The 22,149-nt window shown below is 33.7% G+C and overlaps 1 protein-coding gene across 3 annotated transcripts in view; it reads left to right on the forward strand.

Annotated features, from left to right (window-relative positions):
• LOC132755826 (uncharacterized) overlaps positions 1-22,149 on the forward strand; it is a 98,209-nt gene that overhangs the window by 15,987 nt on the left and 60,073 nt on the right. Inside the window, exons 7-17 of one of the 3 annotated variants that reach the window (XM_060746750.1) lie at positions 1,230-1,396; positions 2,484-2,691; positions 3,264-3,364; positions 5,621-5,815; positions 7,298-7,517; positions 10,947-11,054; positions 14,064-14,159; positions 18,318-18,517; positions 19,595-19,679; positions 20,291-20,344; positions 21,989-22,073. In XM_060746750.1, coding sequence (XP_060602733.1) covers positions 1,230-1,396; positions 2,484-2,691; positions 3,264-3,364; positions 5,621-5,815; positions 7,298-7,517; positions 10,947-11,054; positions 14,064-14,159; positions 18,318-18,517; positions 19,595-19,679; positions 20,291-20,344; positions 21,989-22,073 — 1,519 coding nt within the window. The remainder of the gene's footprint in view (positions 1-1,229; positions 1,397-2,483; positions 2,692-3,263; positions 3,365-5,620; positions 5,816-7,297; positions 7,518-10,946; positions 11,055-14,063; positions 14,160-18,317; positions 18,518-19,594; positions 19,680-20,290; positions 20,345-21,988; positions 22,074-22,149) is intronic. The other 2 variants (XM_060746749.1, XM_060746748.1) reach the window with 2 other exon arrangements.

Below are 22,149 nucleotides of genomic sequence, written 5' to 3' on the forward strand. Positions count from 1 at the left end.
AATGTAGGAGTAATAATCTTCATGAAAAAAGAAAGAAAGGGCAAGAACTCTGACACGATGCATTAATAACATTACAAGGTGCATTTATGGCATTATAAGACGTAAAAATGACACTTTATAATGTCCTTATGACAATGTGAGACACATTACTAACAATGTGAATCTAGGATGTTCAGGTCTAGGTCATTATGCAATTTCGACCGCCTTGCTACTCGGCATTATTTTACCAGCGAATGAGCGCACGTGCAAAATGACGTAATCAACTAACTTATCAGTTCTTTTCAAGATGTCTGCTGACGCTTAATGAACTGTAGTCAATTGCACACAAAATTTTAAGTTCAAATGACATAATAAATCGCAATCAACAAAGCTTAAAATTGATGATTTATAACTCAAGAAAAGAATATAATAACTTTACCCAAGAAAAAACATGACCCTCAATGATTTCAAAAATGGTTTAAGTTTGACGGTAAAAAAAATCGGATTGGTGGCATTTAGAGCTAGACATCAGTCTCAGAAACCGTTTTTGAAGGCACGAAAGTTCACAAAAAAGACTGGCACTAAATGTTATTCTCACAAAAAATAAAGAGTACTTTTCGATATTGACAACATTAAAACAACATTTTCTCATATTTATTTTGTTTTGTCATGTATTCAAAGTTAATCTGAGGGTTAAACTGAATGACAGATAATTGTTTACATGGACAACTGTCCGTTTCTTAGAAAGGGCGACAATCAAGATTAGCGGTGATGTCTAAATGCCATGTTTCGGACATATAATACCCGGTTGTTTCCCGCCATTATGCGGCGCTAAGGCCATTATACACATCTTCAGGCCATTATCGCAAAATGACGAGCAACAACCAAGTATGTACCTTTAAGTAATGACACTGTTACTATAACATACTAGTTTTACTTTTTTGAGCCTGTATCTGTCATATTTCCCCTTTCTTTTTTATCACATGTACATTTATTTAAACAGTGTCTATTCTAGGATTTGAAAAAATAGGGGGAATTTTTATCGAAAAGTGAGAATTTATAACATTTACTGATTTTTTTCCTTCTTTCACTATTTAAAATTTTCATCCTGCCTCTGAAGACATAGGGGGTGGGGAATTCTAAAAAATAGGAGTGAATCCCCCAGTCACCCCACCTAGAATAGACAATGCTGACAATGTCTCAAAATTGTAGAAAATATTGTTTATTTGCATTATATGTATATTTTAAAGGTCCAACAAATTTAGGGATGGTGTTCCATACCGGCTATATACGGCATACAGGCTCAGAGCTGTATCTAAAGTTGTTCACCCCAGGTCTCGGGACCAATGTCCACATAACAGGAGTACTATCTGGAAAAACAATCGACGAATGGGTTGTTGTCAAACGTGACAGCCCGGTAAGCTGCCAAGCTTTTTTCTATAAAGAGTTATCATTCATATCCTTAGTTTGGTGACTAAGTTATTTCCCTTTATCTTTTCAAAAAAATGCAAACATTTCTTGTATATTGCTAATTCTCCCAAACTTCAAATAGTGATAAATTATTTATTTGTGTTCAATTACAAAATATGGGAAATTACTCTTACAAAGTTACCGGTCCTGACACTCTTACCCTTTATACAGACTAAGATTATCCTATTATTCGAGTTATGCAGAGTTACTGTTCTTACATAAATCTTCTGTAGTAATCGAGCTTTCTCCATCAATTGTCATTGGTAGTTCACAGAACTGCTTATTATGACCCCAGTCTTTTCAGTGTCTTTGGAAAAACGCCGATTTTTTCATATATTTTTGGTGTTACCTCGGACGTCGGTTCACTTAAATGGCTTTCCTGGTTATCTAACCAGTAATTACAAATTTCTCCGCAAGTGTCCGACTTAAAAGAACAATACCACATGATATCTGAATCATCGATGAGAGACAAATGACTAGCATGATTAGATTAAATATACGAGATCAAGTTTTTGTCTTGCTCGATGATCAAATCAAAGACCTATTTGTTACAAATCCGACACTCTCCTTTCTAGAGCAACGTTAGCGGACATATGTTTTAAAATGAGATAATTATAGGTGTTATCAATTACTTCTATAAGATTTTGCGCTTGCAAGTGAATATACTGTATATTGAATATGTTGGAAATTGCTGGATGTATGTTGGATATCGAATATACTGGATATTGAATATACCGGGTATTAAATTACGCGTAACAGTTCCTGCATAATTAGTTTACAGAAATTGAGACTATAAAATCTATAACGTTAACTGGTGAGAGAAGTATGCCACAAAAAAGGTTTTGAATTAGCTCACATGTATTTGTTACGCGCAATTCTTTATCCAGTGCATAAGGAAACACTAGAAAGGCTTCCCGTCCTTGCCATGATAAAGCGATTAATGTCAGCATTATCCACATCCTCCTCCTCCTCATCATCATCATCATTGACTAGTAACTTTATTGCACGCTTTAAGTATCAAACTTTTTATATAGGTCAAAGTGAGTATACCAAGTGAGTACCAGAATACAGTGGCGACGAAATCATCATGGACAAAGGAAGTTCGTGGTCTAAAAATTGAATCACGTGACTGCAAAATAGGGGTAATCCTTGGGGCTGAGAAAGGTACAGATACCTCCGCGATGACTGTCCTTCCTGATGACATTCTCGGGGATTCTTATCGCCCATTTGCATCAACAGAAAGTAAGTATATGTAAATAAATAGTGCGACTGGGCTTTTTGTTTTGTTTTGTCGATAGAGCCACGGTACGGTATTCCAAGGGTCCCTGGTTCATGTCCCAGTTAGGCTGCACATTTTTTCACTCTGTGACATTTGGCACCCAACTTGTGGCCGTAATTGTATATAGCTCAAAGTTTAATTAGCATTGCTCTGTAACTCTAAACAATTTAAAAAGCAAATTTCAATTTAGCGGGTGAGTTTGACATGTTTTGAAATTGTTTACTATTTAGGGAAAAAGGTATGCAAGCGACCAAATAGCACAGTCGGAAAAGCCGCGGAACGGTTTTCTAACCATTTACCTTTCTTCGCACACAATGCAACTGGCGAACCTTTCTACAAGGGAGATAACCGATCGTCAATCGTACCAATTCTGCTCGTACATGAACGGCGACTTGATTTTTGCATTCCTTACCAGCGCGCGTCTTTTGTTGCGATTTTTGCCAAATAACCTCTTGCCTGCCCCTGGTCTCGTGAGATTGATATTCAATATATAAATATGCCTGATTTACCTACTGGATTTGTATTTTTCATTTAGCCGCCGTTAACGGTGATCAAGAGGTCTTATTGGTGGCCACAGTTGCATCGACAGAAGTGGAGATTAAATACAATGATTTTACTAAACCTGGAGGTTTTCAAGTGAGTAATTCAAACCTAATCTATTTACAACGCGTAATTTCATTAGCTGCTAGTACAGTCTAACCCCGATTATTCGAAGTGCATGAGACTGAATATTTACTTCGAATAATCGATGGGTTCGAATAATCGAAATCGGAATATTGTGATAGACGAAAACTACTCCACTCTGACTAATCAACGCAAAACTACCGTTTACAACACACTTACTTCCTGTAATCAATTGAGAAAAATAAATATTAAAGAAAAGAAAAGACATTGAAGACACAAATACTTGCATTTTATTCTACATTATGTATCGTTTCGTTTCGCGCAAAACCTTGATAATGGCCGTGTCGTCACTACGGTATTTACAGCTAAACTCTGATATTTTCAATTAGGATAAATTAAGGCTCTCATGTAGCGTTACAATTAATGAAAAAAATGTTTGGGATGTTTTGACAATTCACATATACGGAATGTATAAAAATTATTGCTGTCATCTTAAACAGAATCGGACATGTTGCATAGCTTTTCGTTTTCGGTAATTAAAGTTGATTAAAGAACACACGAAGAGTTATCACATGATTGTCTAATTGTGGATATTTTTCACAAGTCGACTGGTCAGCGAGTGGATCTGCGTCAATTAGTCTGGCTTCGAATAGTAATTAGGCTGGCTTCGAATAATAGTTGTGACATTCTTTCATAATTGTATAATCGGGACCGGAATTTTACTTCGAAAAATAGGAGGTATTCGGATAATGCATTTCGAATCGAATAATACGCTCGTTTTTATATTGTTTTATATAGAGATAAAAACGGGACCGGCGATCTACTTCGGATAATGCCGGGTTTTCGAATAAAGGGTTGTCGAATAACCGGGGTCGGACTGTATTTAATTAAATGTGAGCAACAGCGCATTTCTTTTCTTCATTGCACGTATCTAGCACACCTTGATCTCTTGAAAATACTTTGGCGGGTTGGACTGATCAAGTTACACCCAAATATTGAAGTTTCATGGTCAATGCAAATTGAAGCCGTTCGGTTAGCTCAATAGGTAGATCTCTGGAATGTGAATCGGGCGACCCGGGTATGAAACATGGACGGCGCATGTCACTTTCGTTGTGATTTGATCAAGATATCTTTTCTACGGTCATTCGCACAGTATCTCTGCTCTGGTATGTACAGAAGTTTCAGTTCCTTTCAAATGTGAAGGCAACTGCTTAACAGCCTGCCCAGGAACGATGCGGTTGCCTGAAATGTGCTCTGGAAAATGCAATGTTACTTACTGCCGTGAACCGGAGTGAAAGAAGTATATGTTTTGATACAGCATTTAAATTGAACCAAATTGAAATAAAAGCGTTTAAAACTCTCTGCAATACCGCTATTACCATAAATCAAGCGTCATCTAATGGCATTTTGACTTTTGGATACACTACCGGCTTCCGATACAGACCGGAATATTAAGCTCGAGTTAAACTACCTGCGGCGTCAGGACACTAAACACTTACTAGAAAGATAAATTTGTCTGTCTGTAAGGACAGCCGGTGTTTTTTTTGCATATTACAATTAATAATATTTTGGAAAGAAATATCGAAAACTAATATTTTCAGTTTGCACTTTTTTCTTACAGAAGCTCACACATTTACGTCATCCTATTCATAAAAGGCGCGTTGAATGACATCATTTAAAACACGAGACGAATCTTACATGCGGCTGTGACACCGATGTAAACTGTAGATTATACTGTCTGCTATGCTTGAATCATGAATCCGTTACACTAGAAGGGGACTTGTCTCTGATATCCTCGCATATTTCAAGGAATCTTGATGCAAATAAAGTAAAGGTCACAATCAGATAACTTGTAACAATCATCTCCTTTTCACGCAATCACAATACAGCTATAATCAAAGTACTGCACGCTTGAAACGTCCCATTTCATAGGATAAGCGTGGCGTGAAAATATATCATCTATATACACCGCGGTGTATAAAGATATCTTTTGTCTTTTTTTGTCCCTTCAAGAAAGGTAGTTTTGTTATATTTACAATTCGTAATATAAAGGCGATTTACAAGTGCTTCTTCCTTTTTGACATTGAAAGTAAATTATATAAAGTGTCACGGCTCAAAAACCTGATAATTCAGGCTATAATTATATATAGGTGAAAGATATATTTAGGATAACTTCGGTAACAGAATCTTTTTTCTTCCTTCTTTTTTTCTTTTTTAATTCATGTTATCTTACAAATATTGTTTTCTTTTCTCAATATTTTAAACTAGATTGACAATGCAAATGTCGGAAATGTTGCCGCAACAAAAGTTACTCTGGACGAAAATGAATTGCTCCATATCTTGTGTGACGCTGAGTGTGATGACCTGCAAATCACTAGTACAGAGAATATAGCTGTTGTATCTGGCTGGGACAACCAAGGTCATGCTTCAAGAGCGTCTGTAGTAGGAGACTCATCGGCGCAGGTGATATTGCTTTTAATTTTATCACATACCCGTGCCGCTTATGTAACTCCGAAAAAAGTATCTGCGCAGTCATGCATATAATTATTTTGTCGTGACGTCATTTGCGTTATACAAAGATAGCATTTAGACGCGCGAAATGTCAACGTTTTAGTAAACTCTATTTATTTATTGATATGTGATAAATATGATATCGTGAAAGTTCATTACTGAATTTATTGAATTTGGTAAATTAAATAATGTTATGCTTGCCAGAGGCTCGCATAATATAATTTTATCTAATTCGTGCAATAAATTCAGTATTTAACTTACATTAAGTCAATATCCTCTATATATGCTTTAGTGCTTTAGTAGTATGACATAAACATTAATAAGGAATTCCCAAACAAAGCACAAAACGACAAAATTGAAAATGCTGCAGACTCTGTTTGATAGAGCCTGTTCATGGACGGTAATGGAAAGTGCAAGTTACCGTCTATGCCCCCCTAACATCAGAATAATATGTATTCAACATTTAGCATGAACTGGTAAAATTTGGAATTTTGAAACATCCATAGCCGAATAGAAAGAACTAAGATGCAACAAGCAAAACAATAATGTCGCGCAGAACAATCTTTAAGGATCGGAAATATAACTTCCCTGATTGAATGTACTGGGCGACGTTTTGCAGCCTCCACGCGCGAAACTAACAACGTTAATGTGGCGATAAAATAGAGAGAAATGAGGAATCCCCAAAAAACACAAAGAACGACATAATTGAAAATGTTGCAGACTCGAAAACATACATATTATCCACAGTTCATCAGCTACAGTGTGTGGATAAAAAAGCTTCGCTCATTTTCATGATTCCGTTAATGTAAATAATATGTAATGGTTGCGTTTTCTAAGTAAATACAATATTTCTAGAATCAAATAGCATTTCCCCCTAAAATTGTAAAAAGATTTTAAATACATTTTCGAATAACTTTTATTTTCATGAGCAGCGTTCGCATGGCCGTTGAACGTCTGATGTCATCGTTTCATGTGTGTCCTTTCCCCGCGCTTTATTGAAAACAGTCAAAAATTGCTGTTACTATTTTTTTCGACATACATATTTCTTTGTGAATAATTATGCTTTTAATAACTTAGACTTGCGCTTGTGAAAATTTCGAAATAATATCGGACTGATCGGTGTTAATTGGCTATCTAACACCGGTTTAGAGTTTTGATACAAAAGAATCGGCCTCGAAGGCCGTAACTTGCCGTAAGCCGTATTATTATTATAGCAACAATACAAAAACTACAAACAAACAAACAAACAAACAAACACACACACACGCACGCACATGTGCGCGCGCACACACACACACACACACACACACACACACACACACACACACACACACACACACACAAACAATATCGACACATATTTGCGTTATTGAATTGCGATTATGTCGATGTACAACACATGTGTGGACTGTAACTTTCTTTTGTATATTTCAGGTCATTCCAAACAAGTACTATAGTAACAAATATGTTACATTACAATTTCCATTATTTGAATTTGGATATATAATCTTGAGTGATGACCCCACTGATACCATTACTTATGCCGACAGTAGCACGCCTTCTACTCCAGTATCTCAAGCTACGTTTTATAGAAAGTTTCATACTTCTGAAGTGTCATTCGACAAACCGGTTTCTGTGTACATGCATGTTTCAGGTAATTCTCTTGTAATTCTTGCTTTTCTCTTTCATTTACACACCGGCTCTTTTGTAAAAACATTAACACATATGTCAAGTCATTTTTTTATCTTTTGTCTCACTGAGTTTTTGCAAAAAAAGTTAGGTTCGGAGGAGGGGAAAAATAATAGAAAAAAGTATTCGTATATTAATGTCTGGAAGGTGAGATACTTTGTTAGTATCTTTCTCTTATATATATCAGAAGTTAAAGAAAAATTGTCAAGAAAAGATTACACGACATGTTAAGTTATTTCGCAAGTCCTTAATATTTTTAACGGATAATTAGTGGGTCAATTACTGACATATGTAGATTATTAATCGTAAATGCATTTGTTTTATTTTTTAAAGATAACCCGTATTCAATCTTCTTTTAAAGACTAATGTTTTTGTTAAATATGCAAATTTTGTCACTATATTTCTTTTTAAATCTAATTCAATCTCATTGAATAAGATTTCTCCAGTCGTATCCTTGAAATGTGATAACTTGCGTATTTTGGCTTTTTTGTAGTTGTTTTCTTGAACGTTTCTACGCCATTTGACCTTCAAAACATATGATTTTATACATATATACATGAAATATATTTCAAATATATAGATATAAGCCTAATTAATTCGTCAAAAATGATTTGACCAATTTGACAGACATCTTTTTTCTTTTCGTTCTACATGCAAAATATATCGTCGTCTAAAATTATATCGACGTTTCTTTGACAAGTCTAATACTCCTATAAATATCCGATAGGACATAACTATCTTAATTTTATTAGCAGTGTATTTCAACTTGGATCTTTTTCGGTGTAGATTTTTTTTTTATATTTCCCAAAACGGTTGCGGCGGGTCAGTAAAACGAAATATAAAAAAATGATTGCCTCACTTTTCGTGACCATTAAGGCTGATTTGTTTTCATAAAATGGTGCATAATTAAGTAATAGGCACCGTACATGGAGAAGGTCTGAATAGTATTTACAGACCCGGCCCTTGATTGCTACACTCTTTCGGTCTTCAAATCCCCACATGGGTCCGTAAATACTATGCAGACCTATTCCATGTAAGATGGCTATTACTTTATTATGCACCAGTTAATGAAAACATCCAAGGTACCCTAAATGGTCAAGATAAGTGACATTATGCCCACCCATGTGTAATCAAAATAACTTGAAATTTTGCCACAATTGTGTTCAATTTTATAGTTAAATGTATTTTGTGATAATCCACAAGACCAACGTAAATATTATAAATATCGTTTAGTATGTATCGGTAACATTCAATTTTTAGAGACGCACGTCTTACATTCAAGTCGTTTTTAATTGTATCATAAACATTATTATTATTAATTATTGGTCAAATACCATATTATAGTTATAGTATTCTTTTGAAAGATACATTTATAACGTTTTTAAAATCTTTGTGAATAAGATAAATTGTTTGTTGCTAAATCGAAATAAAATGACTTACACATCATAATTTCGCTTACTTGAAGTCCGTAACCGTTTCCGTATCAAGCTAGGAAAGTTGCGTTTATTATCATGCAAGTAAAGTCAAGTTTATTTAGCAAGAAAACTCGCATTTATTATAAAAGAAGATAAATCGCGTTTGTTATTAAGAAAGGAAAGTTGAGTTTATAATCAAGTAAAGAGAGTCGCATTTATCATTAAGCAAGGTAAGTCGCGTTTATTATCAAGTATGGTATATGAATAATTTAAGGAATTGATGACAGGAAGACGCATAAATGATCAAGATCGAGTAAATTATTCTAAATAGACCATACATGAAACGTTACATGTATTGTATTGTAATGTATATAACATAATGGATGGATGGATGGATGGATGGATGGAGTTGTTGTTGTAGTTGTGGTAATATGAAGTGAGTAGTCGTAGTCGAAGTCGTAGTAGTAGTAGTATAAAATGATTAGTAGTTGCAGTTGTGACTAGATTAGTAGAAAGTGGGTAGTTGTAGCAAGAACTAGTTTTAAAAAATGGATAGTAGTAGTATATAGAGGGTATAGTTGCAGTAGTAAAGAGTGGGTTGTAGAAGTAGATCGTGTGTAAAAGTAGTAGGAAATGGGTAGTAGTTTTAGAAAGTGGTTGGTAGTAGTATTTGTAAGAAAGTGGGTAGTAGTATATTTAGAAAATCGGATAATAATAATAATAATAATAATAATAATAATAATAATAATAATGATAATAATTATAATAATATAATGAGTAGTCATAATAGTAGTAGTAGAAGTAATAGTAGTAGTAGTGGTTGTAGTGATAGTAGTGATGGTGGTGGTAGTAGAAGTGGTGTAGTGATAGTAGTAGAAGTAGTAGCAGTTGTAGTAGTAGTAGTGGTAGTAATAAAAGTGGTAGTAGTGGTAGTAGTAGTAGTAGTAGAAATAGTAGTAGAAGTAGCAGTAGTAGTAGTAGTAGTAGTAGTAGTAGTAGCACTAGCAGAAGTAGTAGCAGTAGTAGTTGCAATAGCAGTAGCATGAGTAGTAGCAGTATTAGTTGCAGTGGTAGAAGCAGTGGAAGTTGCAGTTGAAGTAGAAGTGGTAGTAGCAGTGGTAGTAGTAGTAATAGTTATAGTAGTACTACAAGTAGTGGTGGTAGTAGTAATAGCAGTAGAAGTAGTAGTATTGGTGGTGGTGGTGGTAGTGGTAGCACTAGTAGTAGAACAAGTAGAAGTAGTAGACGTAGTAGTAGTAGTGGTAGTTTGAGTAGTAATAGTAGTTGTGGTAGTAGTAGTGTTGGTAGTAGTAGTGGTAGTGGTAGCGGTAGCAAAAGTAGTGGCGGTGGTGTTGGTAATGGTGGTGGTGGTGGTAGTTGTAGGGGTGGTAGTACTAGTAGTAGCAGCAGTAGTGGTGGTGGTGGTAGTAGTAGTAGTGCTGGTAGTAAGTGGGTATTATAAGAAAAAAGTTGGTAGTAAATGAAGAAAGTTGGAAGTAGTAGCAGTAGTAGTAGAAAATTGGTAGTGATAGTAGAAACTTTGTAATAGTAGTAAAACAAACTGGATAGTTATAGTAAAAATGAGTAGATAAAGAAGAAAAGTGGGTAGAAGGAGTAGAAGAAAGTGGGTATTAGTAGAAAATGGATAGTAGAAGTAAAAAGTGGGGAGCTGAAGTAGAAAGTGTCTGGTAGAAAAATTAGGTAATAGAAGTGGTAGAATATGGGAAGAAGTAGTAGAACAAAGTGGGTTGAAGAAGTGGAATCAGGAGAACAAATAATAACTTTTATCTGTATATTTTTTCAGTTTTTGGTTTGGGTCATTTTGCACAGTAAAATGAAAATATTATGGAAAAAACGATGACCTACATCAAATCTTACCCTAACCTCGCAGAAATATCTCTAGTCCCGTTATGTCAAAAAAACAGTATGTTAAGTCTCTATAATGCTGGATTATTTTGTTTTTATCATTTTCATTACAGACGGTAGTTCTGGTACTCCAGCCCTTCTTCAATATCCATCTGTTGAACAATGGGCAACATCGTACTTTTTAACAATAGAAGATGGCGTAACATATTACGCTTACATAGGTAAATATCAATCTTTTTTAAGCATTAGCATGGTCTCCACACAACCCAACAAAAATAAATGAAATAGAAAAAAGTCACACTATCAAGTCAGATTATGGTTCGACTTAGAGAGTTACGTACATATTTTACTCTAAATCTACGCAGACTAGAACATAAGGCGTAAATCTGCTATATCGTCACCTTAGTGCAAATACGGAATAAGTGCTTCTAAGTTTAATAGCAGTTAATCAAATATTGCACTAAGGTGACGAATTATAATAACTTGCTTCAATAAGAATTACCGTGATCTGTTTTCTATCACCATCAAAAAAAAGAGAGATACTCCCCTCTCTCGAACATCACGACATGACTACTTCCTGGATTATTCATCGTGAAGAAAATCTGAATCACGATTAAAATTTCATTTTCGTTGCTCTTTGAAACTAAAATTGATCATATATCACGGTATATCTACATCGGTTCCTTCTTTGTGAAATCTACTGAAACGGAACCGTCTTTGCCCATGCACAGGTCACTCTCTGCTGAAAACAAATCAATGAAGACTAAAATCCATTGAATGCTCATTCGATTTCTAAAGGTTACATATGCATGCCGTGTGAATACCACGTATACCACGGAACACTAGAATGTTTTTAACTTTGTCAATATGTGTACAAATGTTTGTATATTTTAACTTGTTTTTTTTCTTCAATTTTGTATATAAATCATTTGTTTTGATATGATGATTATCTAATTTAATACGTTCTAAGAAGTCTTCAATGATGATGCTGTTATTGGTTATATACATATGCATATTGTTCGTTATTCATAAAATAATAACATAATCAAGCTTTTCTCATTGTAATAAATTTCACTGCCTTATATAATTACATGTTAAAAATATTGGTAAAGAACAATGTAAATATGTTCATGTGCTCAATACAATATTTAACTGAATTGTTTTTTCAACGTTTACGATAATGCTTAATCGGTTCTAAATTTAGACTTGTTGTGGTCGGCGGCTCTACAACGGATCACCGAAATGTGAACCAGCAACCGTGTAGTAGAAGCGAAGTTGAATAGTTAAAAATAAACTGTGCAGTGAGAATAATCAGACCATTTTGATTAACATAAATGAAATTAAAATTATTTCAAACAAATATAACAATTTGTGTACTATATTCCTAGTAAATCTCGCTGAAACAATTTTTCGCCTTTTTCATAAGGGTGGCGTTTTCCAGTGTCATGCTTTCGCGCGATAAAAGTGAGCGCGGTATTTGTGAATATTAAGTCGCTAGCGTATAGAGCATTTACGTTACTGTTATCACTATGTTTCACTATTTGTTCTCTCTATACCCGCAATACTCTCCTGCGCATCGGTCGAATGTTTCGCTATAGTAGCGTAAGTGTATCCAGTGAGCTGCGAAGGAAACGCCCGCAAGACAAGACTTAGACATACAATATTGACAAAACCTTTAAATTTTGATTACAAGCAATCTATATGAGAAGTAAGATACCATTTTGAAGTAATTCCTTGATACCAGAAAAAAGATGATTTATGTCTTTGAAAATAATGTTATTTGCATTTAATTTATCATAACGTCGAGTTAAATAATCATGTGATTAGACTGACTGACCTTACTATCTTTATTATTATTCTTAAATGATTATAGCAAGAACCGGAGACCCGCTCGTCTATACAAAACAACTAAAACCGTTCTGTAGATAATGGAATTATATAAAAAATGGTTCCTTACACTATATAATTTCAACAATGGGTACCAGTCATCATATATATATATATATATATATATATATATATATATTTTTCCCTTTGCGTTCACGTTGATAACATTGCATTGATGCTATAATGACTTTGAATAATGCTATGTCTCCCATATCTGACTCCATTTTAAGCCCGACTATTCGCAGTCGGCGTCGATGTCCCTGTGGTTAAGATTTTGTGTGTAAGCTAGTATCTCAATAACTACTGAAGTGAATGGATTGAAACTTCACACACATGTTCTCTGCAATTATCTAACATGATTGGCACAATTCCCAAAACTCTGATTTCATTTTTGCATAATTATGACCCTTTTTCGACTTAGAAATTCTTGGTTAAGTTTTGCGTGTAAGCTAGTTCTCCATGAAGGGAATGGATTAAAACTTCACACACTTCTTTTCTTGATAACTAAACATGATTGGCACAATGTCCATAACTCTTATTTGTTTTTGTGCATAATTATGCCCCTTTAACGACTTAGAATTCTTGGTAAAGTTTTTGCGTGTAAGCTAGTATCTCGTTTATTACTGAATGGAATGGACTGAAACCTTCACACACTTGTTTTCTGTGATTATCTAACATAATTAGCATAAGTCCCATAACTCTGATTTGCTTTATTGTGTGTTTATGCCACCTTTTCGACTTAACAATTCTTGGTATTTTTACTTGTATGCTGGCATCTCCATAATTACTGGAGGGTTTGTGGCTTTTTTGTGACAATGGTTTGTGCGTTTATAATGATCAAGCAGTGATTTACTCGAAAACATCTTAGTAACAAGCCTTTGTACCTTTTAGGACAATTTTATGTATTCATATAGGTAAACATTATTTTACTCAATGAAACACACTTGTGACAACTTTTCCGAATAGTCGAGCGTCGCTGTCCTCCGACAGTTCTTGTCAATCTTGTATACTAGTAAGTATAGTATATCGTTGATATCCGACCGTCGTTTCACCTTGAAAGTTCCTGCAATATCGGCCTTATCCAACGTCAATGTATCCTGAATAATTATTGTCCATATCTCACCTATAAAACTTGAATAATAAAAGTTCTGTCAGTACAATTGACCGCTTCTACACCAATATCCATATAAGTGACATTTGATCGCTATTTTACCTTGTGTTTAATGAAATCGGTATGTCACAATGTCAAGTTTGAATCATTTTGTTTTGCTACACCCAAAAAGGAAAAGATGTATATTTGTAGAATGGAATCAATTGTAAATTGTAATGTTTATTTATTTCAGTTAGTCGCAAGGGTGAAAGCACTAGTATAACCTTGAATGGTCGGTCATTTCAGTCATATGGCATTCTTTCTGCATTTGATATTCCAAAGCTTTCAAGTAAGTTTTTTTTGTATTATATCCTATATTCATTCATTATTGCATAGTTGTCTATCGTATGGTTTCCTTACCGTTCGTTTCTTTGTTGCAATTATTGTCGGTTTCGAGAATATTTAGCTTGTTTGACGGAAGGCTGTTACATGTATATGGTCAATGTTAATATGCATTATTCACATACTAATGAAACTTCCTTTTTATAGAACTCAGTTAAAATGTCGTTAGGTTAAAATTAATACGCCGTCCGATTTGAACCGACGCTCCTGCCTTTAGCATTTTATCTTCAGTTTACATGTCATACGTCGAGTCTGAAATTTTCATAACATTTTGATGTTTTCCTTGCTTTAGGGTGATCTCCCAATTTTCAGTTTATTTTTACTTTACAACAGCAGGTGTCACATGTCGTATTTCAAGTAAGTGTTGTTGTATTCTTTTGTTCCTTTGGTTCATTATTTCAATCACATTTTGTGTTGGAATTTGAATGCCGCTTAAGTTGGTGCCAAGGGACGTTAAATACTATTACGTTGCACATTTACATTATCTTTCATGGAAAGATTCAGTCAACCAAGTGTGCAATTCATATCATTTTTGACGTTTCCAAAGCTTGTGAGTTAACCCCCCTTTGTCCAGATTTTGATGGCTGTACCATCGTCCGTCGACCCCATGTCACCCAAAAACAATTTACTCTGAATATAAGAAAAAAGATCAACAAGTTAATGTGCATTCGCCATCAATGAGCAAAGCAAGTCACCGGATAAATAGATAAGATGGCATAAAGATGAGGCATGGACGGGATACCGATGCTAAAAGCAATAATACGGTCTCCTTACCGGTTAGAACTTGACGAGATAGGTAAGCACCATCAAATGGGCCATGTCCATTCAATTATGCCACTGTGAATTATTGAGTTCTTAATTTGTTTGTATCATCATGTGTTAAATTTCCTTGCCTAATAACAACATTTGTTTTTTTTGCGATCACTTTTAAAAAGTTACCAAATTTCGAGATAAATGGATATATGAACTTCAACTAACACTACAGGTATAGTGTGAAATTGTTAACATTGTTTTTTTTAAACGAACGTCATGTACAAACCTAAGATACTTACAAACTCTTGGAAGCAAACACGGTCATCTTAACTTAGATTAGAATAAACATGATAATACGTGCATTTTTTGTACAGAAAAAACAAATACTTTCACACTGTTCCATGAAAACTAAATGTGCGAATATTGCAGATAAAGAACTCTCAAAATAAGTTCTTTTTTGGTAAACCAACCCTAAGAAAACGGATGAGACTGTAACTTTCATTTTTTTCTGTTGCAAAAAAGATATATCTGCAATTGCAGGTACAAGAACCAGAGTTTCAATCAACAAACTTTTCATGATACGTAATATTTTTCAACATAACATAGAAAAGTGTATCAAATACATATATAGATATAGTGGTGGAAATACTGTCCTGTGCCAAGTGTAATTAGGACTCATCGTGAAGTCGGAGGTACTTCTGGCTCGCGACAACTACAGCGGGGTCGATGACCAGGACCTGGCACAGCTTTGTCACAAGACGACCGTATTGAAGCTTTTATGTCATGCTCTGGTTGAGACGAAAAAGTGGGCGGAGACCACTAGTTTCAGCTGATATTAATGATTGTCAAAAAGTCTAATGAAGTATGCAATTAGCGTTTTGAAGAAACTAACTCTTTAAATATAGATGTTATATTTATGATCCGTGATCACATGATGTGAGTGATGACACATAATGTAAAACAAACAATATATAAGAAAGAAAAGTGAAAACTTTAAAAAAATTTCAAAAACATTCCCGGCTTAGAATGAAAATAAACATACTTCACCTATAGATAAAATTGTGAAGGTGTTGATAATTGACAAATATTTTTAATTTAAATTAATGCCATGAAGAAAGAGGAATGTTTTAGAAAAGACAAGGAAAATACACAGTTTAAGGGTGAGATAATTCTGGATATATGAAAACTTAATTTATAGACCTTGTCATATTATTATTATGCAGGAGTTTTGAGAAATAAAGAAGTTAGAGTAAAAAATAATTTTTAGAAAGAAAAAGAAAGCTAAGTTCAAGGGACATATAATTATGACAATAGTCAAACAAGAGCATTAAATCTTCTCCTACAAGAGTTGAGTGATGATAAAAATCATATACTTGAAGTCTGAAGAAGTTATCTTAAGAAATAAACATTTTGTTATGAAAGTTTTAAGTTCAAGGATGGTAATTTTGATAATATAGACGTTAGAATTATGAACTTCGCCATTGATGTTGACAAGAAACATAATGTTATTTTATAACGTAAAAACTTTATTCAGAACTCTGGACGCGGTCGTTAGGGTAACTCTCAATATACTTTAAGAAGTTGAGATTTAACTGGCTTGCATAACCTCCATAATGCAATTAATCCATATATCAAGTATTAGAAAAAACTCAGTACTTTTTGAGTTATCACATATATTGACAATGAACATAAAGTCAACTTGAAGGGGATTACAATACTATTAAGAAAGGAGGAATCCCTTGGCAGGCAGGTAATTTCAGGCTTGATTTTATTGAGCTAGCTCACAACGGTACTGACAAAATGTGCAAGCTACCGTGAATATATCAACCAAGGAGGATACAGGTGGACGGGCTCTCTTGCCTTAGGCTTTCTGCGATGTAAGCTAGTATTTATGGCTTGTTGATGTTTTATGATTTATTCTTCGGTCAGCGCTGTTATCTCTTTTAGACTATCAGTACAGCTGTAGTCAGCATTGTGTCAGAGAGACAATCTCGTGTATACCTCGTTTCCCTTTAATAGTAATCTGTCAGCATTTTCAATATGTTAGCTCAGCTTTTAAGTTGCTGACAACTATTAAGATATTTTTAAGAACATAACAGGATTTCAATAACTTTCTGTGATTAAAATATTTATCTCAATCATGAGCAAAGTATATCTCAATGTCAAAATTCTGGAAACAAGTGATTTATTTACAAAATCTGGTTGACTAATTTCATTTGTGACGCTGACGACTATTGCATGTTTCAAGTAAAAATGATTTTATAATTTTCTTTGATTGTTAATACATAAACATACAAAAACATTATTTCTTTATTTTGTTCTGTCTTTACTATGATCACGGGATATATTTTGTTCTCTATAAATCATATTATCTTTATTCTTTCCTAGAGAGGAAAGTTATATATAATGTGAACTGCTGTTTGTTTTGGTGTTCATGTATAACAAGACTAACTTAAAGAAGTAACGCAACAGTTTTAATGATAACCTTTAATAGAGCATTTCGATTTCATTTCTTTTGGAAAATACATTACATATATAGGTAAAGTCATCATATATGACTACCATTTGTCCATCTGGCTCAAAATCATATATATCGATAATATCATTCTGTATGTGTATATGATATTATTTCATCTGGTTCTACTTTAATGTTTGTTGCGATTGTGTTTGCAAAATGAAATTTTGATATTTTTATTTTAAGTTTTTAGCGTATAAATATAAAAAAGTGTTGTTGCTGTATCTAGTACGGTGCAACCACTGAAACGCGAGTGTGACATAAAAAGATATATTTGCTTATAATTACTATCATGATTATTTTGGAATTTTCATCACAATTTATAACAATATTTAACGTTATCTCATATGATCTTACATTATCTCACATTACTGTGAATATTGTCAATTTATTTGGAATTATAAGGAACAAAAAGCCAAAGAACATAGAAAGAAATCTATACTTAATGAAAATATACAAAGTAAGACAGCAAAAGCACTACAAAGCGGGAGGGGGAAGATATAAATATATGAAAAATAAATAAACAAAATCATAAAAATAAAGAAATATGCTTTAAATTGAATTCATTTTTTTTTTCTGATTTATTATAACGCCAGATTGCACAATTGATTGAAGCAAAACGATGTAATCGAATGATTACAGGTTACTGTCAAGGGCTCCTGGTATAAAAATCTTTGAAGAATATGTTAAAAAAAAACAGTAAAATAATAACCTTTGTTTAATACTGGATTATGGAACGTTATACATGATAGAGGCAAATGATATTCAAAACGACCGTGCTGATATTATTTATCGTTGCATGGCAAGTGTTTCAGTAGTTTTTATTGTTTCTTACAGCTGCAGCACCTGGGGGGCCGGCGAATTACGAAGTATTATGGGTCAACTTTAACAAAAATGCGTTCGGTGACAAGTTAAACGTTCACTTTCAATCTAGAGACGGGTTAAAACCTTTCATGTTAGTAATGGTGAAAAAAGGCACTGACAATTCTTATAGTGCGATTTTACCTTTCGGAGTCCGGTATCCGACCACTAATCCGGTAAGTAGTTTAAGCTCATAAAGTCTTTGACCTACAGTTTTTTAAGGATTTGTCTTACTATAGTTAAGGAGAAATACCACTGAACGTTTGCTAGAATAATTATGACAAAGTAGAAAAAATCGCCTTTTCCGCGGATTATAACAATTTCTATTCATTTCCGAAAAAATAATGGCTCAAAGAGATGAATTAGATGTCCTCAAGTGCATTTCGGCGTCTGAAAAGATGTAAATTTAAATTTTATAATTTAAGCGCTCTCAAGTAAATCCCGTACAGTATTTAGTGTGGTGCTCCAACACTTTTTTAGTCTCACTCTGTTTCACATGCTAAGTCTAAGTACTGTCTACCGGTAATTTCCAAAAACTGTATTCAACAACATTTACAGTTTTACTATAAACTAACACCTTCTAAAAAATTAAATTATATAATTTGATCATATATTTTCATTTTTATTTTTTCTCCATTTAAATTCTTCAATGTCTATCTAATTATGAAACCCAACAAATCTTATAAATGTCAGTCAGTAGTGAAATGAAGATTGATGTTTATTAAGAAACTCTCTACCAACTTAGGTCAACCGAGCGCATCAATTTTGCAATACATAGGTTTCTCGCCCGATCTTCGGACAAAGCGAAATTTCCCAATAATATTTCCCCTCGCCGCTGGTTCGGAAATCACGCGGTATTAGCACTCGACCACTTGCGGAGAAATTGACAATAAAGTAATTGTTAATTATCCAAGAAAGCCGGTAGGGTGTTTAAACCTCTGAGGCTGAGGCGAGACAAATGATGTGTAAAAAAACAACAACAAAGGAAACAGAAACAAATCTGAACCAAACAAACAAAACATCATTTCATTTTGGTCAGTGACAGAATTATACATCATTTAGACAAAAATGTTTATATTGTGTATTTCTTGAAGACCTCATATACTTGAATATAACTATAGATGTGTAGGTTTTACACCATGTAAGTATTAGTTATATTATGATATCTTAACTGACAAAGTAGATTTTAAACGGTGTAAGTAGTGTACATATTTTCATACCTTGATGAACAATGCAATCTTTAAATATTACAGTGTTTTCCATCATTTTCGGTTCCTGGAGATAACCTAGATAACGACTGTGACGGTAAAGTCGACGAAGAGATGCTGAATAATGTTGGTAATTATATGACATATTTTTTCCGTTGAATGCTGAGAAAATAAGTCAACTCTGGCATATATGTTATCCGTTACTCGACCAATGTAGGGATTCCTATGCTATTTTCACTGTGCAAACTAAATTTTACTGTTATAGTTTCATGGCACACTACTTGTCACAATAAATTGATCAACCTGTGGCGCATTTTTTTTCAGAGCTGTAACTGTAAAAAAGTTTGTTATTTTCACGGAGCAGCTGAGGACAACACAAAATATTCTTTAATCCTGAATAAGTCTATTATAAAATAGGTTTTTCTAATCCTAGGTACAAACACACTTTTACTGTTACAGCTTAAAACATTGTTTAATCTATTGTTACAGATGTGCACTATGAAGCCATAACGGCAAAAGTTTGTTTGTTACTATGAAATAGCTGAAAAAACACCCACATTTGCCGAGTTCCGGATAAAATCTATTGCCTGGTGCTACAATTTTGTATATGAATTTCATTAAATTTTATTTTATTTTTCTTAAAATGAAAACAAGACGCTAAATATTATATTGTTATCTGACAAGAGGCTCAGCTTGTGGCTAAGACTTGGCTAGTTTTAATTGAAATTGATTTGCTTGCAGATGATGATGAAGATGGCAAGAACGATGAAGATGTGGCTTTAAATCCTATCACAGGTAAGCGATTTATTTCGCTAAGGAATGTAACTAGTAGTGTTGTAGTGATGGTAATTTCTGATTTCATAATCATTAGTTATCATTTGTGTGAGTACGTGCGTGCGTGTGTGCGTGTTTCTTATGTTTTTGTCTGATGCCTACTCTGATTTCAACACATTTTGGGTAATATATCTTGACGATCGGTCATTCTTTAAGTTTTACAAAATGACGGGATTGATATCAGATTCTAGTAATTATAATAACTTGATCGTGTCGTGGTATATCTGGTTCATGCCATGAAAGTCTTGTTTACATGCAAACATATCAATTTGCGACGAATGCACCCTCGGGCGCGTTCAGAGCTAAGTCATCTTCACATGGGATTTTGTCGGCTACAATCGCGCAAAGTGTCCTAAACCAATTAACAGCCCAAGAAATAGTACATGAATTTGATCCTTCAAAACTCCCATACTTTGTCGAGATATCTTAAAATCTTCCATATTTAGCCTTTTCAATTTCAAATTAAGTTATCTAAGTTAAAATATGAACAAATAATATTGATTAAAATGTTGAAGTCCCGTAGTATTATTGCGCAATATGCAAATTACTGCCGAAACGATTTTCCGCTGTCGAAAAAGTAGGAAATTATACTACAATAAAGGTGTAAGCTCCGAGTTCCAAGACATTATTAGTAGGAAATAAATATTTCTACTTTATACAAAACATTATTATTAACAAATCAAAAGTTTTCTGTGACTCTAGGATAACTCGCGCATTTATAAAAGAAGAACTATTTTCGTGAGCCACACCGCGGGTTTAGCTGAATATTCAGCAGTTATTAATAAATGAGATACAGTACAATGGTTAATAAAAACGATGTGCTCTGGTAAATAAAAAAAAAATCTAAAAAATGCACTAGATCTAATAATTGCTGATGATTTTAACTAAAACGTTTTTAATGAGACATATCCAAGAGAAATAAAAATACAAATGACTTATATTTTATTGTCTATATGCCCACTATGATATAACATGAAGCAATTCTTAATAACATAATCAAATGTATAATGTATTATGCTTCAAGTTTATTTGCATGGTTTTATTTTAGAAATATTTCGTTGACAGTATTTTTTTCTCTTTTTACCTATCATATCTTGGAATAAATCGATAAGGACACTGATATACAAGTTTGACCAGAGATTTTAGGCATAAATTTCTTTCTGTATTTAAGTGCTTGAAAGTAGAAAATCTGAATTATATTAGTTTGGGACACAAAATATATTGCTCTACAAATCTCGAACTTGTATGGAACAAATTTTCTCTGGTATATATTTTGTGTTTTGTTTTTGTTTTGTTTTTTCTAAAGAAAAGCCTTAATGTAAAAAGCTTAAAGTAACAAAATGTAAACAAAATATTTTGGCTTACACAATACTGCATTCATTATGAAATATTTTACTTATTGCCAAACAGCAACATTGAAAAAATCTTACACGCAATTGATCAATGAGTAACCTTTTTGAATTCTATAAAAGAACACCAAAATTAAAAAAGCTTTTGAGAAATACAGTTAAAAGTATTCCTAAGGCATGATGGGCCTGTAATTTGAGTATTACACACACAGAGCAGTTATAGATATAACAAAGATTGTGTTAATGTACATTTCAGCTGGATCCCGAGGTATCTTTGTGAAAACTCTTTTAATAGCCGACAATGCTGGTTTCACGGGCTCCACTACAGTTCATTCTTCTGGGTAAGAGACAACTAAATATTTTGAAATGGTAAAACTAAATTACAAAATGGTACCTAATCTTTGATTACTCTGAATG

This window comes from Ruditapes philippinarum, unplaced genomic scaffold (assembly GCF_026571515.1).
Source record: "Ruditapes philippinarum isolate M1 unplaced genomic scaffold, ASM2657151v2 ctg608_1_1_1_1, whole genome shotgun sequence".
Classification (NCBI taxonomy): domain Eukaryota; kingdom Metazoa; phylum Mollusca; class Bivalvia; order Venerida; family Veneridae; genus Ruditapes; species Ruditapes philippinarum.